The following is a 16073-nucleotide window of genomic DNA, read 5'->3' on the forward strand; positions in this document are numbered from 1 at the left end:
GCTTATTCATCTATTTTTACAATTTAGAAAATGCAACTGATAACTTGGTAACTCTGAAACACGCTAACCAACCATATAGTTGTATGATTATTTGGCAGCTCTTTCCTGGACTCTACTTCAATCTTCAATCAGTTTTTTACCTATACATTCTCTTTCATCCTTATGTGAAACAATTTTTTCTTTCTTTTTTTGTCGATAACAAAGCATTCTTTCTCATAAATATTTGCTTCTTAATTGAATTTAGAATTTGTCTCTTTTTGATTTCTTTAAAATTGCGCATTCGTTTGAATCAACGAATGTTAATAATCGTTTTTCAGATTTTTCTTTTATATGTAATTTTCTGGAATATTTAAATTATAATATAAGAAAACAGAAATTTTCGTGTATATATATGTATACAAGTATATTTACTATTTTATGTAAGATTAAAAAACACAGTAAACGAATGATTTACGTTTTTGCATAAAGGTTATGGATTTCGCGAACTTCCTCCGTATCCAGATCCATTCTTAAGAAGCCAACGTTAAGAAGCCACGCGTCAACTTTGAATTTGAGTGAGGATAAACTCGTAACAACGTCACATGCATTATAAATTTTCAGTACCGAATAGAAAACCGAAAAAAACCGTAAACCGAAAATAATTTTATTGGTTCGGTTACAGTTTCGGTATCATAAATTTTGTAGAATTTCGTTTCGGTTTCAGTTTCGGTTCATCGAAAAAAAGGGTTTTGGAACGGTTTTCGGTTCCGGTTCCGGTTCGGTCCGGGTCCCTGATTGCTAATATGGAAGTCATTTTCATATAAAATAGGTATTTATATATGTCGAACGAATGTGAATTTATGTGGTATCTGGATTTATATTGTGTAGTATAACTTCTATTATTTTATATTGTACAATTGTAGTTCTGCATTACAATTTCACCATTTCTGGGTAAATATATAGATTAGGGGAGCCACCCCCGATGATCATGACCTTGACATATGTTGTCAAGGTCATGACCCTGAGTAACCTCCCGCAGGTTTTAGGTGGCGGTCGCTGTCCGTTAAAAAGTTATGATCAAAAAAAGTTTGAAAAATTACGAATTTATGTTTAAACGATATTATTCTTTACAAGAACGTATTGATGTATTTTTTGATATAATGGCTCGTTTTCACTCAGCATATTGCGATCAATGAATAATTTGTTCAATAATAATAAAACAGGTAATTATAACAAATATATTGTTGTCAGACACGAAATTCTACACCTTTTCTTGTTCAGAAACGATAAACTTTCCACGCGAAGTAACTCTCACCTCCCCCAACCCCCTGCGAAGGGGCACACGACTTCTAAGATTGCACTGTTGCTATTATAGTACTGTCGGGGCAGACCTCTGACGAGGGTCCCGCCCGTGTGTGTGTGTGTGTGTGTGTGTGTGTGTTCCATTCGTTATATAACGATTATGAGTCTATTACTTGATATTTCACACACACACACACACACACACACACCCGCGCGCGCGCGCGGGCGGGCGGGCGGGCGGACGAGCGGGCGCAAGGGGGCGGCCTTCGGCCTCCGGCCATCCCCCCGCACCCACACCGTCGTCAGAGGTCTGCCCCGACAGTACTATCATAGCAACAGTACAAGAAGTCGTGTGCCCCTTCGCAGGGGGTTGGGGGAGGTGAGAGTTACTTTAAACAGAAGGAGATGTAAAATAGTACTTGTTATAATACATATATGGCAGAAATTATACGTTAATATGTATAATTTCCGAGAAATGGTACGTTAATTTTGAAACTTTTTTTGTTAATAACTTTTTAACGGACAGTGACCGCCACCTAAAACCTGCGGGAGGTTACTCAGGGTCATGACCTTGACAACATATGTCAAGGTCAAGATCATCGGGGGTGGCTCCCCTAATCTATATATTTACCCTAATGCTTCGAAGCGTTTGATTAACCAATCAAAAGAAAGAATTTTACAAATTAACCAATCAAGAAACGCTTCGAAGTATTCGTAGTGGCAACTCGACCGCACCCTTGCTATGATGAAGAACTACCCGACAATTAAGAAAAATAGAAGATTTATTCATGGACTTATTAAAAAACTTGACACCTCTGTATTAAAGTTGGTAACACCTACACAATTATTTTAATGCTCGCAACAACGACACTATTTTGTGAAGAAAAACATCGCTAAAAATGCTACCATCTCGCATTTTAGTTTTTTCTTTTTTGAAAATTTATATGTAATGCATAATTTTTAAAATATTTTACTCTTTTAAACATTGAAAATGACCTAAGAGAGGTCGAAACGTCTGTTATATTTTATTGTTTATATTTTAATTCTTAGTCTAACTTTTGTTTGCGTTTTCTATGTAACTTTTAATTCTTGTCTTATATAAAATGTTTTCAAAATTATTAAAAATATTTTATTATTTGTTTTCTGGCTCGCGTAGCCCTTTAGCAATCAATGTTGTTGAAATATTTTTAATCGTCACTATAATATTAAAGTAAATTCAAATAAAGTTTAATTGGTTACAGAAAACTTAAAGCGATGGCACTCCAATGGGTTCACCTCTTTCTCCTATAATTGCAGATATAGTAATGCAAGACCTTGAAATGTCTGCAATTAGTAAATTACATAAAAAAACCGTTGTTCTATTATCGATATGTGGATGACATCATTTTGGCACTCCCTTCGGACGGCATTGTTGATACACTGAATATATTTAATTCTATACACAAAAGATTACAGTTCACCATGGAAGTTGGCACAGATAATACCATAAATTTTCTTGATACAAGAATTATTGTGAAGAATCAGAGAATCATATTTGATATTTTCCACAAATCCACATTCTCTGGCAGATTTTTAAACTATCATTCCAACCATCCCATCTGTCATAAAAAAAAGGCATAATCACTAACATGATAGATAAAATAATTCGTTTGTCTCATCCACAATTTCATCAAAAAAACTTAATTGAAGCCATTAATATACTTCTTAACAATAGTTATCCTCTTCTTTTTTTCTTTTATACTATCACTAACAGAATAAAATCTTATATATATAATAATAACATTGATTGCTAATATGGAAGTCATTTTCATATAAAATAGGTATTTATATATGTCGAACGAATGTGAATTTATGTGGTATCTGGATTCGTATTGTGTAGTATAACTTCTATTATTTTATATTGTACAATTGTAGTTGTGTATTACAATTTCACCATTTCTGTTCATGAGAATGACTTTCTTATTGACATACTATCCATGAGACTTGCTATAATGATGAACTACTCGACAATGAAGAAAAATAGAAGATTTATTCATGGACTTATTGAAAAACTTGACACCTCTATATTAAAGTTGGTAACACCTACACAATTATTTTAATACTCGCAACAACGACACTATTTTGTGAAGAAAAACATCGCTAAAAATGCTACCATCTCGCATTTTAGTTTCTTTTTTGAAAATTTATATGTAATGCATAATTTTTAAAATATTTTACACTTTTAAACATTGAAAATGACCTAAGAGAGGTCGAAACGTCTGTTATATTTTATTGTTTATATTTTAATTCTTAGTCTAACTTTTGTTTGCGTTTTCTATGTAACTTTTAATTCTTGTCTTATATAAAATGTTTTCAAAATTATTAAAAATATTTTATTATTTGTTTTCTAGCTCGCGTAGCCCTTCTACACATATTATTATAATTTATTGAGCCATACTATTTATATTAATTTTTTGCATTTTTTTTATATGTAATACTGATAAATATATAATTTTATTTAAAAAAAAAACAATGTAGAATTTCTCAAATAATAAATTAACTAAAAGTAAAATGAGAAGGGTTACGATTACGAGCCAAAAATGAAACAGTTTATTTCCGATAAGAACGACGATGACAATGTAATTAAATGTATAAATATATATTAGAACAATAACATGGATAAAACAAGATAAAAACAAACGACGTTTCGACACTTATTGTCATTATCTTTTAAACTGTTTCGCTTTTGGGTTCAAACACGTTGTATACAAACACGGCGACATTCCCGGCCTGTCCCGTTCATACACGATAGAGTACTGCACGCGCACGACAAGATGGTGTCTAAGGCAGGAACAGTAACTGTTTAGACAGTAGAGAGTACTGCGCACGCATGACTAGGTACTTTTTGTTACGTTCATGCTTTAGACAGCACTGCTTGCTGCGTAAACACGACGCATCACTTTCTAGACAGGACAGAGTCCTGCGTAAAAGGGACTGGTTACTGTTTTAGCGGCCGTTTTTTCATAGACAGTAACCAGTGCTGTCTACGAAAGTAGCCTTTCCTGTTTCGCCCTTTCCGTGTACGCAGTATATAAATTCACACAATATAATAAACATTAACATCCTGTTTATAAGACTCGATTACGCATTACACTTTTTGAGATTTTTAAATCATACGAGTCAATTAGTATTATCTTTCATTATATTAATAAATTGTATTTCTAAACAAGATGTCACGAATCAATTTCAATTCGTAAAAGGTTGGGCAATAACGATCAGAGCTGTTATTTACTTATGGCATCAATTAAAAACTCTCGGTTTCAAATTTTTAAATATGAAAAATCTTAATCAAGATCCGTTGGAAAATTTATTTTGTCAAATCCGTCAACATGGAATTGCAAGTACAAACCCCACCTGCCATCAATTTATAGCTGCTTTAAAAACCGTGATATTAAGCAATCTAGTTGCACCGGTATCGAAGTATGCAAATTGTGAACAGGACAACTGTGAAAATTTAAATAATTTTCAGAATTTTTTGAAAAACGCTTTTGAAATGAATCAACATAACGAAAGTGAGCCATTGATGGAAGAAGCCACCAGGTGCTTTCCTCAATGGGTCAATTTTGAAGAATTGGATACTGTTGCTTCTCAAGCTCTTTATATGTTTCTTGTGTTCTGCAATTCTAGTGTCAAGTTTCCTACCAGTCTGTCCTATATATGATGCCTTATAAAGTTTAAAAACATTATAAATGGAATGTGTCAAAAAGTGTGTTTTTTTAGTATGAACAAACTTAATTATTTCATTAAAGCACAAAAAGATCCAATGTCTAGAGGTGCAAAAAGAAATGTAGTTTATAAGATCAATTGTAATCAATGTGAGGCATCATATGTAGGACAGACTGGTAGGAAACTTGATACTAGAATTGTAGAACACAAGAAACATATAAATAGTGTATCTTCCTCTCATTCTGTAATTACGGATCACAGAATGGAATTTAGCCACGAATTTGATTGGAACAATTGTGAGATATTGGATGTAGAGAGATATTATAATAAAAGATTAGTTTCAGAAATGATATACATTAATAGACAAAAGAAGGGATTAAACTTGCAAACAGACACAGATGCATTAGGCCATACTTACACAGACATACTTAATAAGATATAATTATTTTTATAATATGACCTAATTTTTATAATATGACGAACTGACTTATATTGTTGTTTATATTGATAACGTTTGAATGTATTACATATTGACAAGTTAGTTGATTTGACTCTTTGTAATGGATATAATGTTTTAACGTCTAATTTGACAATAATTTTAAAAAAATATGTTAAACACGTTTGTGAATTTGGAACAATTGTTGGTATAATTTAAGGAATATAGTTTTAAACGTCATGTTGGTTCTCGTTGAGGTAAGAATTTACCGGTTCACTTATTTAACTTAATTGATCATTTGATAACAATTTTAGCATTAAAGATATAGATCACTCAGCTATGAAACTGAAGTGGATCGTCGATTTTTGCTTTGATGAGTGCCAGGATGGTAATAATGATTAAACGATTATTGTGCTGAGGATGACTTAAAAATAAAGTCGAAACGTACGAGAGTTGATATCAAAAGATTTATAATTTATTACGCAACCTAACAACCAGCGGTGGACTCCTATAGCCTTGAAGACATGTTATTGATTTTTTAAGATTACTTATGTTTAGTTTTTATTTCTTATTATAACTCACTCGATTTTTGTTTTATTTATGTAGCATTCGTAAACGAAGACCTATGGTTTTTTTCTTTACTTGGCTTTAAAATATATTGCTAGTAATTTATAAGTGCGAATTAACACGATCAAAATTTATATTTTATTTGGATGTACAACGAAATAACCGTTTGTGTTTAATCTTAATTTAATTTTCCGTTTATTTCGATTGTTTTCAGTTTTCTTTGAATATTTCCTTTTATGCGTTTGTTATTTTATTTTATTTATATGTATGTTTAATTCAATGTAATTGCACTATTTATTGTTATGATCGCAAAAACTATATTATAAGAATAATTAAGGCCCAGTTCAACAACTCATGGTTAACTTTTAATCAAGGTTCACTTATTCCTCATCTCTCCAATTCTTGAATTGGAAAGAGATAAGGAATAAGTTAAACGTCAATTAAGAGTTAACTGTGAAATTGGTCGTAAGAGTCTCTTTCACCAACCTCGGTTAAGCTAATCGATATTTACATGATTGTGAAGATTATAAATAGAAATTTCATCACGTCGAATCCATAATTTGTATATACATACCGTTCAATATTATATTGTATTGCATCTTGAATTCTTTTTAACAATATTGTATAATTATGTTTACATAATTTAAATCTCCTTTTGAAATCTATTTCAATAATATTTTAATGTAGTTCATACGCAGTTTAATTATACGCGGTTTTCTTTGACGTTTTCAAGATTATATAATCATATTCATCAAAAATAAAAAAATTATTAAGTTTATCTGCACCGAAAAAATTGTATTCTTGAAAGATGTACTTAATATTTCCTCTTAACAGATATAAGAATATTTCCTCTTAAATTAGGAATATATTTTTTATTTGCGAATGGGATCGTTGCTATCACGCGCGTTTCACGCGGTTTTCGATGATGTTCACATGCATTTGTTTTCACGCTCAGTCTGGATATTCACGGTGGCGTCCACGCGGACGAAATTTTCACGTAGGCACGTGTTTGCACGTGTTTGTATCGTTCAGGAGATATTTGAGGTTATCGTTTAAAATGGGACACCCTATATTCTCATTTTAAGAATATACTAATTTTTAGATGATTATCCTCTTAAATTAAGAGGATCATCTCAGCGCTTATTTTAGAGGAAAACATACTATACGTAAGTGGGATATTCTTAAGTTAAGAATACAATTTTTTCGGTGTGTTTTTAATATAAAGTACAATTAGAAATTGGTTGGTGAAAGAGACACTAAAGTGAAATAGGCCTATTGGGGATACCACTATAAAAAAACGCGTTATTGCACTCTACCTCCAGGGTAACGTGGAAAAGTGTGCATTTTTGCAGTTCTCGAATATTTAATAAAACTCATGTATTCGTTAATAAAAAAAAGTATACAAAAATAAATTATATAATTTTTACTTCATTGCTTGTTTTGTTATTTATTGTATATACTCTGTTGTGTTTTGTAAGAACAGCTATGTATTAGCTATGTAATAGCGAACAAACCGATCGAACATTAATCGATCACAGATCATCCGTTTTTACCGACCAGCGCACTCTCGCCAGATGTCGACTCATTAGGGAGTAATCATCGATTATTCCATAGGTTTAAGTTTAATCAGAACACTGTGTGAGCTCGTTCAGTACAGTACTTGTGTCTCAATCGTTATAGTAATAAAGTATCGTTATATGAATATCAGTTATAACTTTCATCCACCTATTCATCTCCAACATGTTTATTTTGTTTCCCCAAATTTCAGATTTTAATGCGCCAAAATATGCCTATAATTACTCAATCTATATTAGAACTTCCATTGAATTTTTCTAACTTGTAAAAAATATGAAATATGTATTTTTTTTTCATAAATTAGAACCCAGGTAGCAAACTGACATTATTTGTCGTCATTTTGATGTCAAAATGATGGCAAATAACGTCAGCTTGCTCTCTCTCTCTTTCTCTCTAGCTGGGAATGTGTATATATGAATATACATATATATATAAAGTATATTAATTCTCTGCTAGACCACTTAAGGCGCTTCGATCGTTCTCCGTTTCCATCACTCATCACGGAGCTTGTGCTTCTCTTTGGTATATGTTCTGTGGTCATTTTTAATATACATATATAAGGGTCATTTATAATATAGATGTATTAATGAACGTATTCATATCCTATTCCAATACTAATATTATTTAATTCTTCGTCTTCTTCTTATGTTAGGTCTCTGGCTTGTGTTACACTTCTCTCATATACTTGTGGTGCATGGTTAAATTTGATTCTAATTTAATATATTATATAAACGAAAACTTCTTTTTAAAATACAAAATATTTGTTTCATTTTTCTACGTAATCTTCTACTTTGGAAACGCATTTTCCCTATTTGACTGGAAGTTTCTTTATGCCGTCATTATAAGAGGAAGATGGACGTGTTGTCCATCCAAACCAATTGCGCACGAAGGCCTCTACTCCTGTGTCGTCCTCAAAGCATTTCCCTCCCAACGCCACTTTCAGGGATCCAAAGATGTAAAACATATGAACTTAAGTCTGGGTATCGATCATGAAACTTCTTTCCTAGGATGGAAAGTGAAAATTGAAAATTTTTACCATTGAAGTTAATGGAGAAATTTTTCACTTTTCACTTTTCATCTTAGGGAAAAAGTTTCATGATCGATACCCTGAACTAGGAGGGGGGGGGGAGGATTCAAGCGCAACCCAGGAAATTTGCTCCAATTTTTGATGCATTTGATTTGCTGTGTGTATGGCCAAACGTTGTCGTGGAGTAAAATCACGTTTCTGATCGGTTATCGTCTTTGGTTCAAAAAGTAGCTTTAACTTTATCAGAGTTGGCAATAGTATGTAATCAGTCGGTCTTCAGAAGGTCACGAACCGCATGAAATTTATTTATGATTCATTGCGCAACGGACGGATAAACCTCTTTCTCGCTCATCTTATTGTTGCAAATTGTCGTATCGACACGAGGACGCTCTCAAGGTAGAAATCATCTTCTAACATCCCCATCAAAACATCTTTAACGTTGCATCATTTTACTTTATTTTTTCTAGACTCCAAAGCGAAATTCTCGTTTATATTTGTTCATATTATGTATAGCTACCTTGATATTATGTATAGTTATTAAACTAATTGTCTAAACAGTGCGTATCAATGATTTCTTCAAACTATTATCTAGATATTAAAAATTGTGATTTTACACACGTGTTATAGCAATACTTTTTTGGACAACTAATTATAAAACTAACGTTATCACACTAGTTTAAAGACTAATCTGAAGAAATTATCGATATAAAAGAACATTATCAAGATAATTAGTTTCGTAATTGTATTTCATTAGGCTAGAATTTCATTAAAACAGCATTAAAAGATTAAAGAAAGATAATATCAAATGAAATTTTGAGTAAAAAAATAAAACTATTATATTATTTTAATATACTAGATTTGAAATTAATAAAAAAATAATAATGTAGATGTGTAGTTCTTAAAGTTTTATTTAATACGTTAACTGCTACGTCACGCATATTGGATAGCAGGTAATGTTCGCAAGACTCATCATTTAAAAGTGATAATTTTATTTATCAGAATGATTTTATTATACTAAATATATTTAAGACATTAAAAAGAAATCATATAAATTATTATATTAAAATATTCAAAAATACAATAAAGTATAAAAATAGTACACTAGATTTTTATTAAGTTTAATATGGAAATTAACTTGAGAACTTTTTGAGATTTTTATCAGCGTTAATCTTTTACTTAGACTTTTTGTCTAATAATGTGGCAGTCAACGTGTTAAAACCCTATTTGAATATACGAAATGATCGAAATAATTGCTTATATTTGCGACACATGCCTTCCGGTCTCGGTGGAGGTGGTCTAGGTGGATCCACAGTGGGCGTAGCTGGTAAATCTAGTTGACTCAGGGACACATCCATCAGCGGACCCCGCGAACGGCCCCTCGGCACAAGGTTACTCTTATCCTCTAAGGGCTGTCTCGTAGGTGGCGGAACGTATAAGTTCTGACTACTGTAACTTGCGCCTGACAGGTATTCTCCGCTATCCCCTTTACCTTGTTGCTGCACATGACAACATGAGCTATCTCGAGTAATTACGATCGAGAGTCTATCTTTACACTGGTCCATCAGCTTTCTAGCTTCCTTCAAACTCATATTGTCGGCGGCGATGCTACCTATTCGGGTTAATACGTCCCCGGTTTTTACTCCGATATTCTCTCGTGTAACCTCCTTCACGTACAATCGACATCCCAGCACTATGCCGAAGTCTAGAAATCAAGACAGTAAATTACTGCGTCTTATCTTGCACACATTGCGAAGATAACAATTATAATAAAAAGTTGAATAAAAATGACTTGACGATTCAGTAAGAAATCTACTAAATAAATATTAATTAAAAACATTAAATTAAAATATGTTAGTAATAATGGATCAATAAGTTTAAAACTAATAATAAAGAAACTTTCCCAGGCGTCTAAAGTAGGCTTTCACTACAATGCCTTACTGATAAGTCCAGTAGTGGAAGCCGGGACGAAACCCAAAAATTATGTGATATTCTTCTGAAGATTTTAACGAATTTATTGGCTCATAACTCTGTTTCTCTTTATTATTGATATTAAATTAGATTAAATTAAATTAAATAAGATTAATATCGTTATAATTGGATTATGAAATTGAGAGAGACAGAGATACTAAAAGCCAAACGTATGTTTTGCTCGGGATCTTCAAGTCATTGCGCAAGTGTTACATGTAGCTTAATTATGTACCATCCTTTTTGTTGTTTCGCGTGAGTGTAAGCCGGTAACTCTGAGGTACTCCGCTGCCAAAACAACTGGGTGAATTCGAGAAAGCTCTTCGTTTAACAGTTAGTAAAACGGTAGAACCGGAATCCCGCAGAACCTGCACGGCTTTTGCATAATCAGCGCCTTCCAATGATTTTCCATTGGCGGAGATAATACGATCATTCACTCTATTAATGATATATACACATTTTCAAATAACAATCTTACTAACTATGAAAATAATCTTAAATTAAAACTGGTAAATACCAAAAAATGCTAAATTTTTCTTTAAAAAATAAAGTTAAGATTAAATTCTTACCGAATTGCAATTTTTCCATTTCATAAACAATTAAAACTAAAAAATTTTTACATAAATTAAGCTTTCATTGCTTACGATAATAGAAAAGTATTAACAAATAAGAGAATATTACAGTCTGTCTAGTAAGAGCGTAGCAAAGCTTACCCACAGTCGAGTAAAGATATATATTCTGAATTTTTATTTTCGCCGATAGGTGTCACCTTTGTACTGCATGCATTATAAGCAAAATACCCGTTGTTGCTTGAATTGTTGAAAAATTAGAATAAACGATTTTCAAAATGAGTGCTGCCTACGCGTCTCGTTTCGAAGCAGGCTTTTTCTCTTTACTGATTTTAAAGATTGGTTACTGCAGGAGAGTAATGACCACAAACACCGAAGCCGGCTCTGCACGTCCTGGAAAGAGAGAAATGACATCGAGACACTCCACTGACCTTCACAATCATCTGATGCGAATCCTATTAAAAATGTGTGGTCACTCATCAAAAGGAAGCTTCGTGGAAGACCGACATCAACTTCAAAGTGTTTAAAAACGAAATTCAACGAATCTGAAGGTCTTTGCCACGTGAATATGCAATTTCTTTAGTGGAAAGTATACCGCGGAGGTGCCAGTCTATTATAGACGTAGCTGGTGACTGGACTCCTTATTAATATAATTGCATTTTGGCCATAATCCTACTAAATACAATAAATATAAATTTAAGGCTAATAAGCCATTTTTCTTTGAGATAGGCCTGCCACGCTTTTACTAGACAAACTTTAAAAGACTAAAGAATAATAATGGCTCATAAATAATATATTGATATATTATTAGGTGTACAAATTAGTTCGGTCCGTTTTTTGTGTTCAAAAATGCATTTATTTTAAAATAAAATGAATGAACATATTAATTAAAGTATTGTCCATCGCTGGTTACTACTTTTTCCTATCTCTCAGGCAATCTTTGAATTCCATTTCGAAAAAATGACTCGTCTTTGAAGGCGATCCAATTTTGGGAAACAAACCGAACTAATTTGTACTCAATAATATTGTACAATAATATTAAAAGATATTATAAATAAATGATTGTAAGAAATTTTTGTGGTGAAAAAAGAAACAATTCTTCTATGTACATTAAACTATGCAAAATGCATTAAAAAAGAATTTATTGTCATTTGTTGTGGTAAACTTACTGTAATTTTCCTTCAGCTGGGCCATTTTTAAGCACATCGGAGATTGCAATCGCTGGATCGCCATTAGTAAAATGAGGATTATCACAACCTCCTGACACAGCTATTCCAAAACCATAACCGGGAACTCTAGTCACTTTAATATGGTGGATCTCCCATCCTCTGTCACCAATCTTAAATAAAAAAGAAGATAAGATAATTTGTTATTACTGAAAGAATACCATTCAATGGTTTTAGAATATAATTAAACTTTTCAAAAAATTTATTTTTTAACATATTTCATTAGCGTCTCTAGTAAAACATTCTCAGAATTTTTTATATAATTTTTTTAAAACTTTACTCAGAGAAAAATTTTATTGATACGTGATTAACAAAAATTTTCTTATTATTTTATTTAAAAGTATTATCCCAACTAAATTTTGATTAGAATATCACAATTATTAAAGAAAAAAGCAAGAAAATTTTTGTTAACCACATATTAACAAAATTTTGATTGTACGCGTACGAAACGATTTCTCTGAGTGTATATAAATTTTATAACTGTTTAGAAAATTTCTCAGATTATTTATACAAATTAAAATACTTTTCAAAAATATGTTAAGAACTCTGATTTAAAATTCCTTACATATTTAAAATTTAAAATAGTTTAAGGTTTCTAAAATTTTATTATATTTTTGTGGTATAAAAAATTATATTGAAATAGCTTCTACCACATTATGATTTAATATTTCTTTCTTTTTAAAAAAAGTTTTATAAAATGTTAAGAAGTTTAAGTTATTTTTTTCAATCCTTATAAATTTAAAATATAAACAATTTTTAAAAACACACTGCCGGAAATTGAAATCCCAATATCAAGAAGGAGTTATGTTAGATGAATTTAGTTGATCGGGAGACTCCGGACCCCGGTCTCCTGGTAGCAGTGCTTTCCTGGGACCATTGCTGCCAACAATTGTACACGGTAGATCCATTCTTGCCGCAATATCATGAAATGATAATTCCTCCCGAAGGCCTATTATACGGCTTCGTTCAAAATGGGTTAATTGTCGATATTACAGTTCGTTGTCGTCTTCGAAGCATTCTGTATAATTTTATCACACGTTATCATAGCCTTTCATAATGATAACGCTTATGAATAGCTCCACACGTGTCTAATGGAAAATTTTATTCCGCATTCGTCGTAATGCTATACTCGTATCCTGCGAATTGTAACCTTGTGTGTGTGTGTGTGTGTGTGTGCGCGCGAGTGAGTAATAGATATCAATATAATAACTGATGTAAACAAACATTCTGTGTAACTTTCATTTATCTAGCACAACTTCTTCATGGTGTTGGGATTTCAATTTCCGGCAGTGTATTATGAAACATTATGATAACCCTTTTCCACAAGATAAAACATGTGTTAGAAGCGATTATTCTTCCATATCACAAAAATGAAGTAGTTTCAATTAGTATTATTGTATAATTTTAACTGATACTTTAATTTATTCGAAACTAATTGAATATTTCCCTAATTAATTCTTATACACTCTTTTTAATTTAATAATATTTGTATTCATGTATGAATATAAAACTAGCAAGATATATGCATTACTTAAAAAAATCGCTATTATATACAGGTGTCCCATTGTATAATATTCAGATAACAAAATATCTCGAAAACAATGTATTATATTTACACAAGAATGTTTTACGTAAAACTTGTAGGATTTGAAGAGAGCTACATCAAATGAATTACTCAAATTTTGAGCCTAGAGGTCACTTTGAGTCCAATAAAGTTGCAGTTGAATCTTTTAAACAGATACGCTTATATGTTTTATTAAACATTCATATTCGAAAAAAAAGAAAATTTTGTTTATGGTAATTTTCCGTAAGCCTCAAACAGGCGTAAAATAGCGTTCAAGATTATATTTTGCAATACAACTTGAGCCTTATTAGATGCAAAATTTAGAGTAACTCCTCTTCATGTTCTATAACTTTTATTTGAAACATTTTTTAATGCATTGTTTTTTAGATATTTTGTTTTCTAAGTTAAAACGGGATATTTTGTATATTACATCACTATATTTTGATCACGTTTTTTGCTCACATCATATAAACATCTTTACAGATACATTTAGTGATACAATCACTATAGTCAATTTTGACATATTATCATTAAATAAATACAATATAATATTGTTAAAGAGAGTAGTTTGATATGGTTATCGCAAAGCCACTTTTTCTGGTAGATTCCTCAATTTTCATTCACACCATCCTGTGTGTCATAAAAGAGGTGTTGTCGATAGGATATTCCGTTTGTGTCATCCAACATTCCAACAAAACAATTTAATACGAGGGCAAGTCAATAAGTTTTTAGAAAATCTGTCAGAGGGCACTCGTAATGTCATGTCACATTACTTTTTGACAACTAACATCTTTTAGCTGATTACTGTCAAATTTTGAGCGAAATTCATTTAGAGGTTTCATTTCTGTAGACGAGTAAAGCGAACAACTTTTGTATTTTTTGCAAAATGGAAAAAAACGAGTTTCGTTCAGTGATCAAACATCTACATATAGGATTAACACCGAAAAAAATCAAAGCTGAGTTGGATGTTCATAGCACATCTGCACCATCTATCTTCTTCTATATATTATTAGCCCAGGTCCTCGTCAACGAGGTAGGCTTGGCCAGAACTGCACCAGCGTTTGCGACTGCATACAATTAGGTGAATGAATTTAAACTTGGTCGTACATCCACATGTGATGCATCTCATTCGGGACGTCCAATTGAGGCTGCTACGCCAGAAATCATCGATAAAATCCACGATATTGTTTTAACTGATCGACGAATGAAAGTGCGCGAGTTTGTTGAGGCCACAGGCATATCACATGGCACAGCGATTTCAATTTTGCACGAACAATTAGGTATGAAGAAGCTATATCGGCAAGATGGGTGCCGCGTTTGCTCACTGTGTACCATAAGCACGTGTAACGATTTTAAAACAATATTTGGAGATGTTTCAACGTAATCTAGATGAATTTCTGCGTCGATTCATTACTATGAACGAAACATGGATCCATTACTTCACACCCGAGGCGAAGGAACAGTCAAAACAATGGGCTTTACCGGGTGAACTAGCTCCTAAGAAAGCGAAGACGGTGAAGTTGGCCGGAAAGGTGATGGCCACAGTTTTTTGGGATGCACGCGGTATAATATCGATTACCTTCCGTCGAAGAAAATGATCAATGGCGATTACTACGCAGCCCTATTGGACCGCTTTAACATTTTAAAGAAAAAACATTTTCATTTGGCGAAGAAAAAGTTGTTCTTCCATCAAGATAATGCACGGGTTCACACGTGCCCGGCACCGATGGCTAGATTTAGCCTCCTGCGACTATTTCCTGTTTCCAAACCTGAAGAAATGGTTCGGAGGAAAGAGATTCACCACCAGAGAGCAGCTCATCGCCGAAATAGAGGCTTATTTTGAAAGGTTGGACAAATCATATTATTTGTACAGCTCGAAAAAGTTGTAGAATCATTGGATCAAGTATCGAGTTGAAAGGAGACTATGTTAAGAAATAAAAATTAGTCGATCAAAAAAATGTGTTTTACTTTGTTTTTCTAAAAACTTATTGACTTGCCCTCGTAGATGCCATCAACATTTTCTTACATAATGGATAACCTCTACATTTTATTTTTTGGTAAATATCTAGAAAAGGGAAGCCACCCCCGACGACCTTGTCATATGTTGTCAAGGTCATGACCCTAAGTAACCTCCCGCAGGTTTTAAGTGGCGGTCGCT

The 16073-nt window shown here is 32.4% G+C and overlaps 1 protein-coding gene and 1 pseudogene across 1 annotated transcript in view; one reads left to right on the forward strand and one right to left on the reverse strand.

Moving 5' to 3' along the window:
• Positions 1-14757, reverse strand: part of LOC108780008 (tight junction protein ZO-1-like) — a 73108-nt gene extending 58351 nt beyond the window's left edge. Inside the window, exons 1-4 of the mRNA XM_018547580.1 lie at positions 14689-14757; positions 12295-12464; positions 10792-10994; positions 9865-10293 (exon numbers count right to left, since the gene is read on the reverse strand). Of these exons, the coding sequence (XP_018403082.1) occupies positions 9865-10293; positions 10792-10994; positions 12295-12464; positions 14689-14757 (871 nt within the window). The remainder of the gene's footprint in view (positions 1-9864; positions 10294-10791; positions 10995-12294; positions 12465-14688) is intronic.
• A 44-nt stretch (positions 14758-14801) lies between these two features.
• On the forward strand, positions 14802-15513 carry LOC108780010 (uncharacterized; annotated as a pseudogene).
• The last annotated feature ends 560 nt before the right edge of the window (positions 15514-16073 follow it).

Source organism: Cyphomyrmex costatus, unplaced genomic scaffold, assembly GCF_001594065.2.
Source record: "Cyphomyrmex costatus isolate MS0001 unplaced genomic scaffold, Ccosl1.0 scaffold660, whole genome shotgun sequence".
NCBI classification, from domain to species: Eukaryota; Metazoa; Arthropoda; class Insecta; order Hymenoptera; family Formicidae; genus Cyphomyrmex; species Cyphomyrmex costatus.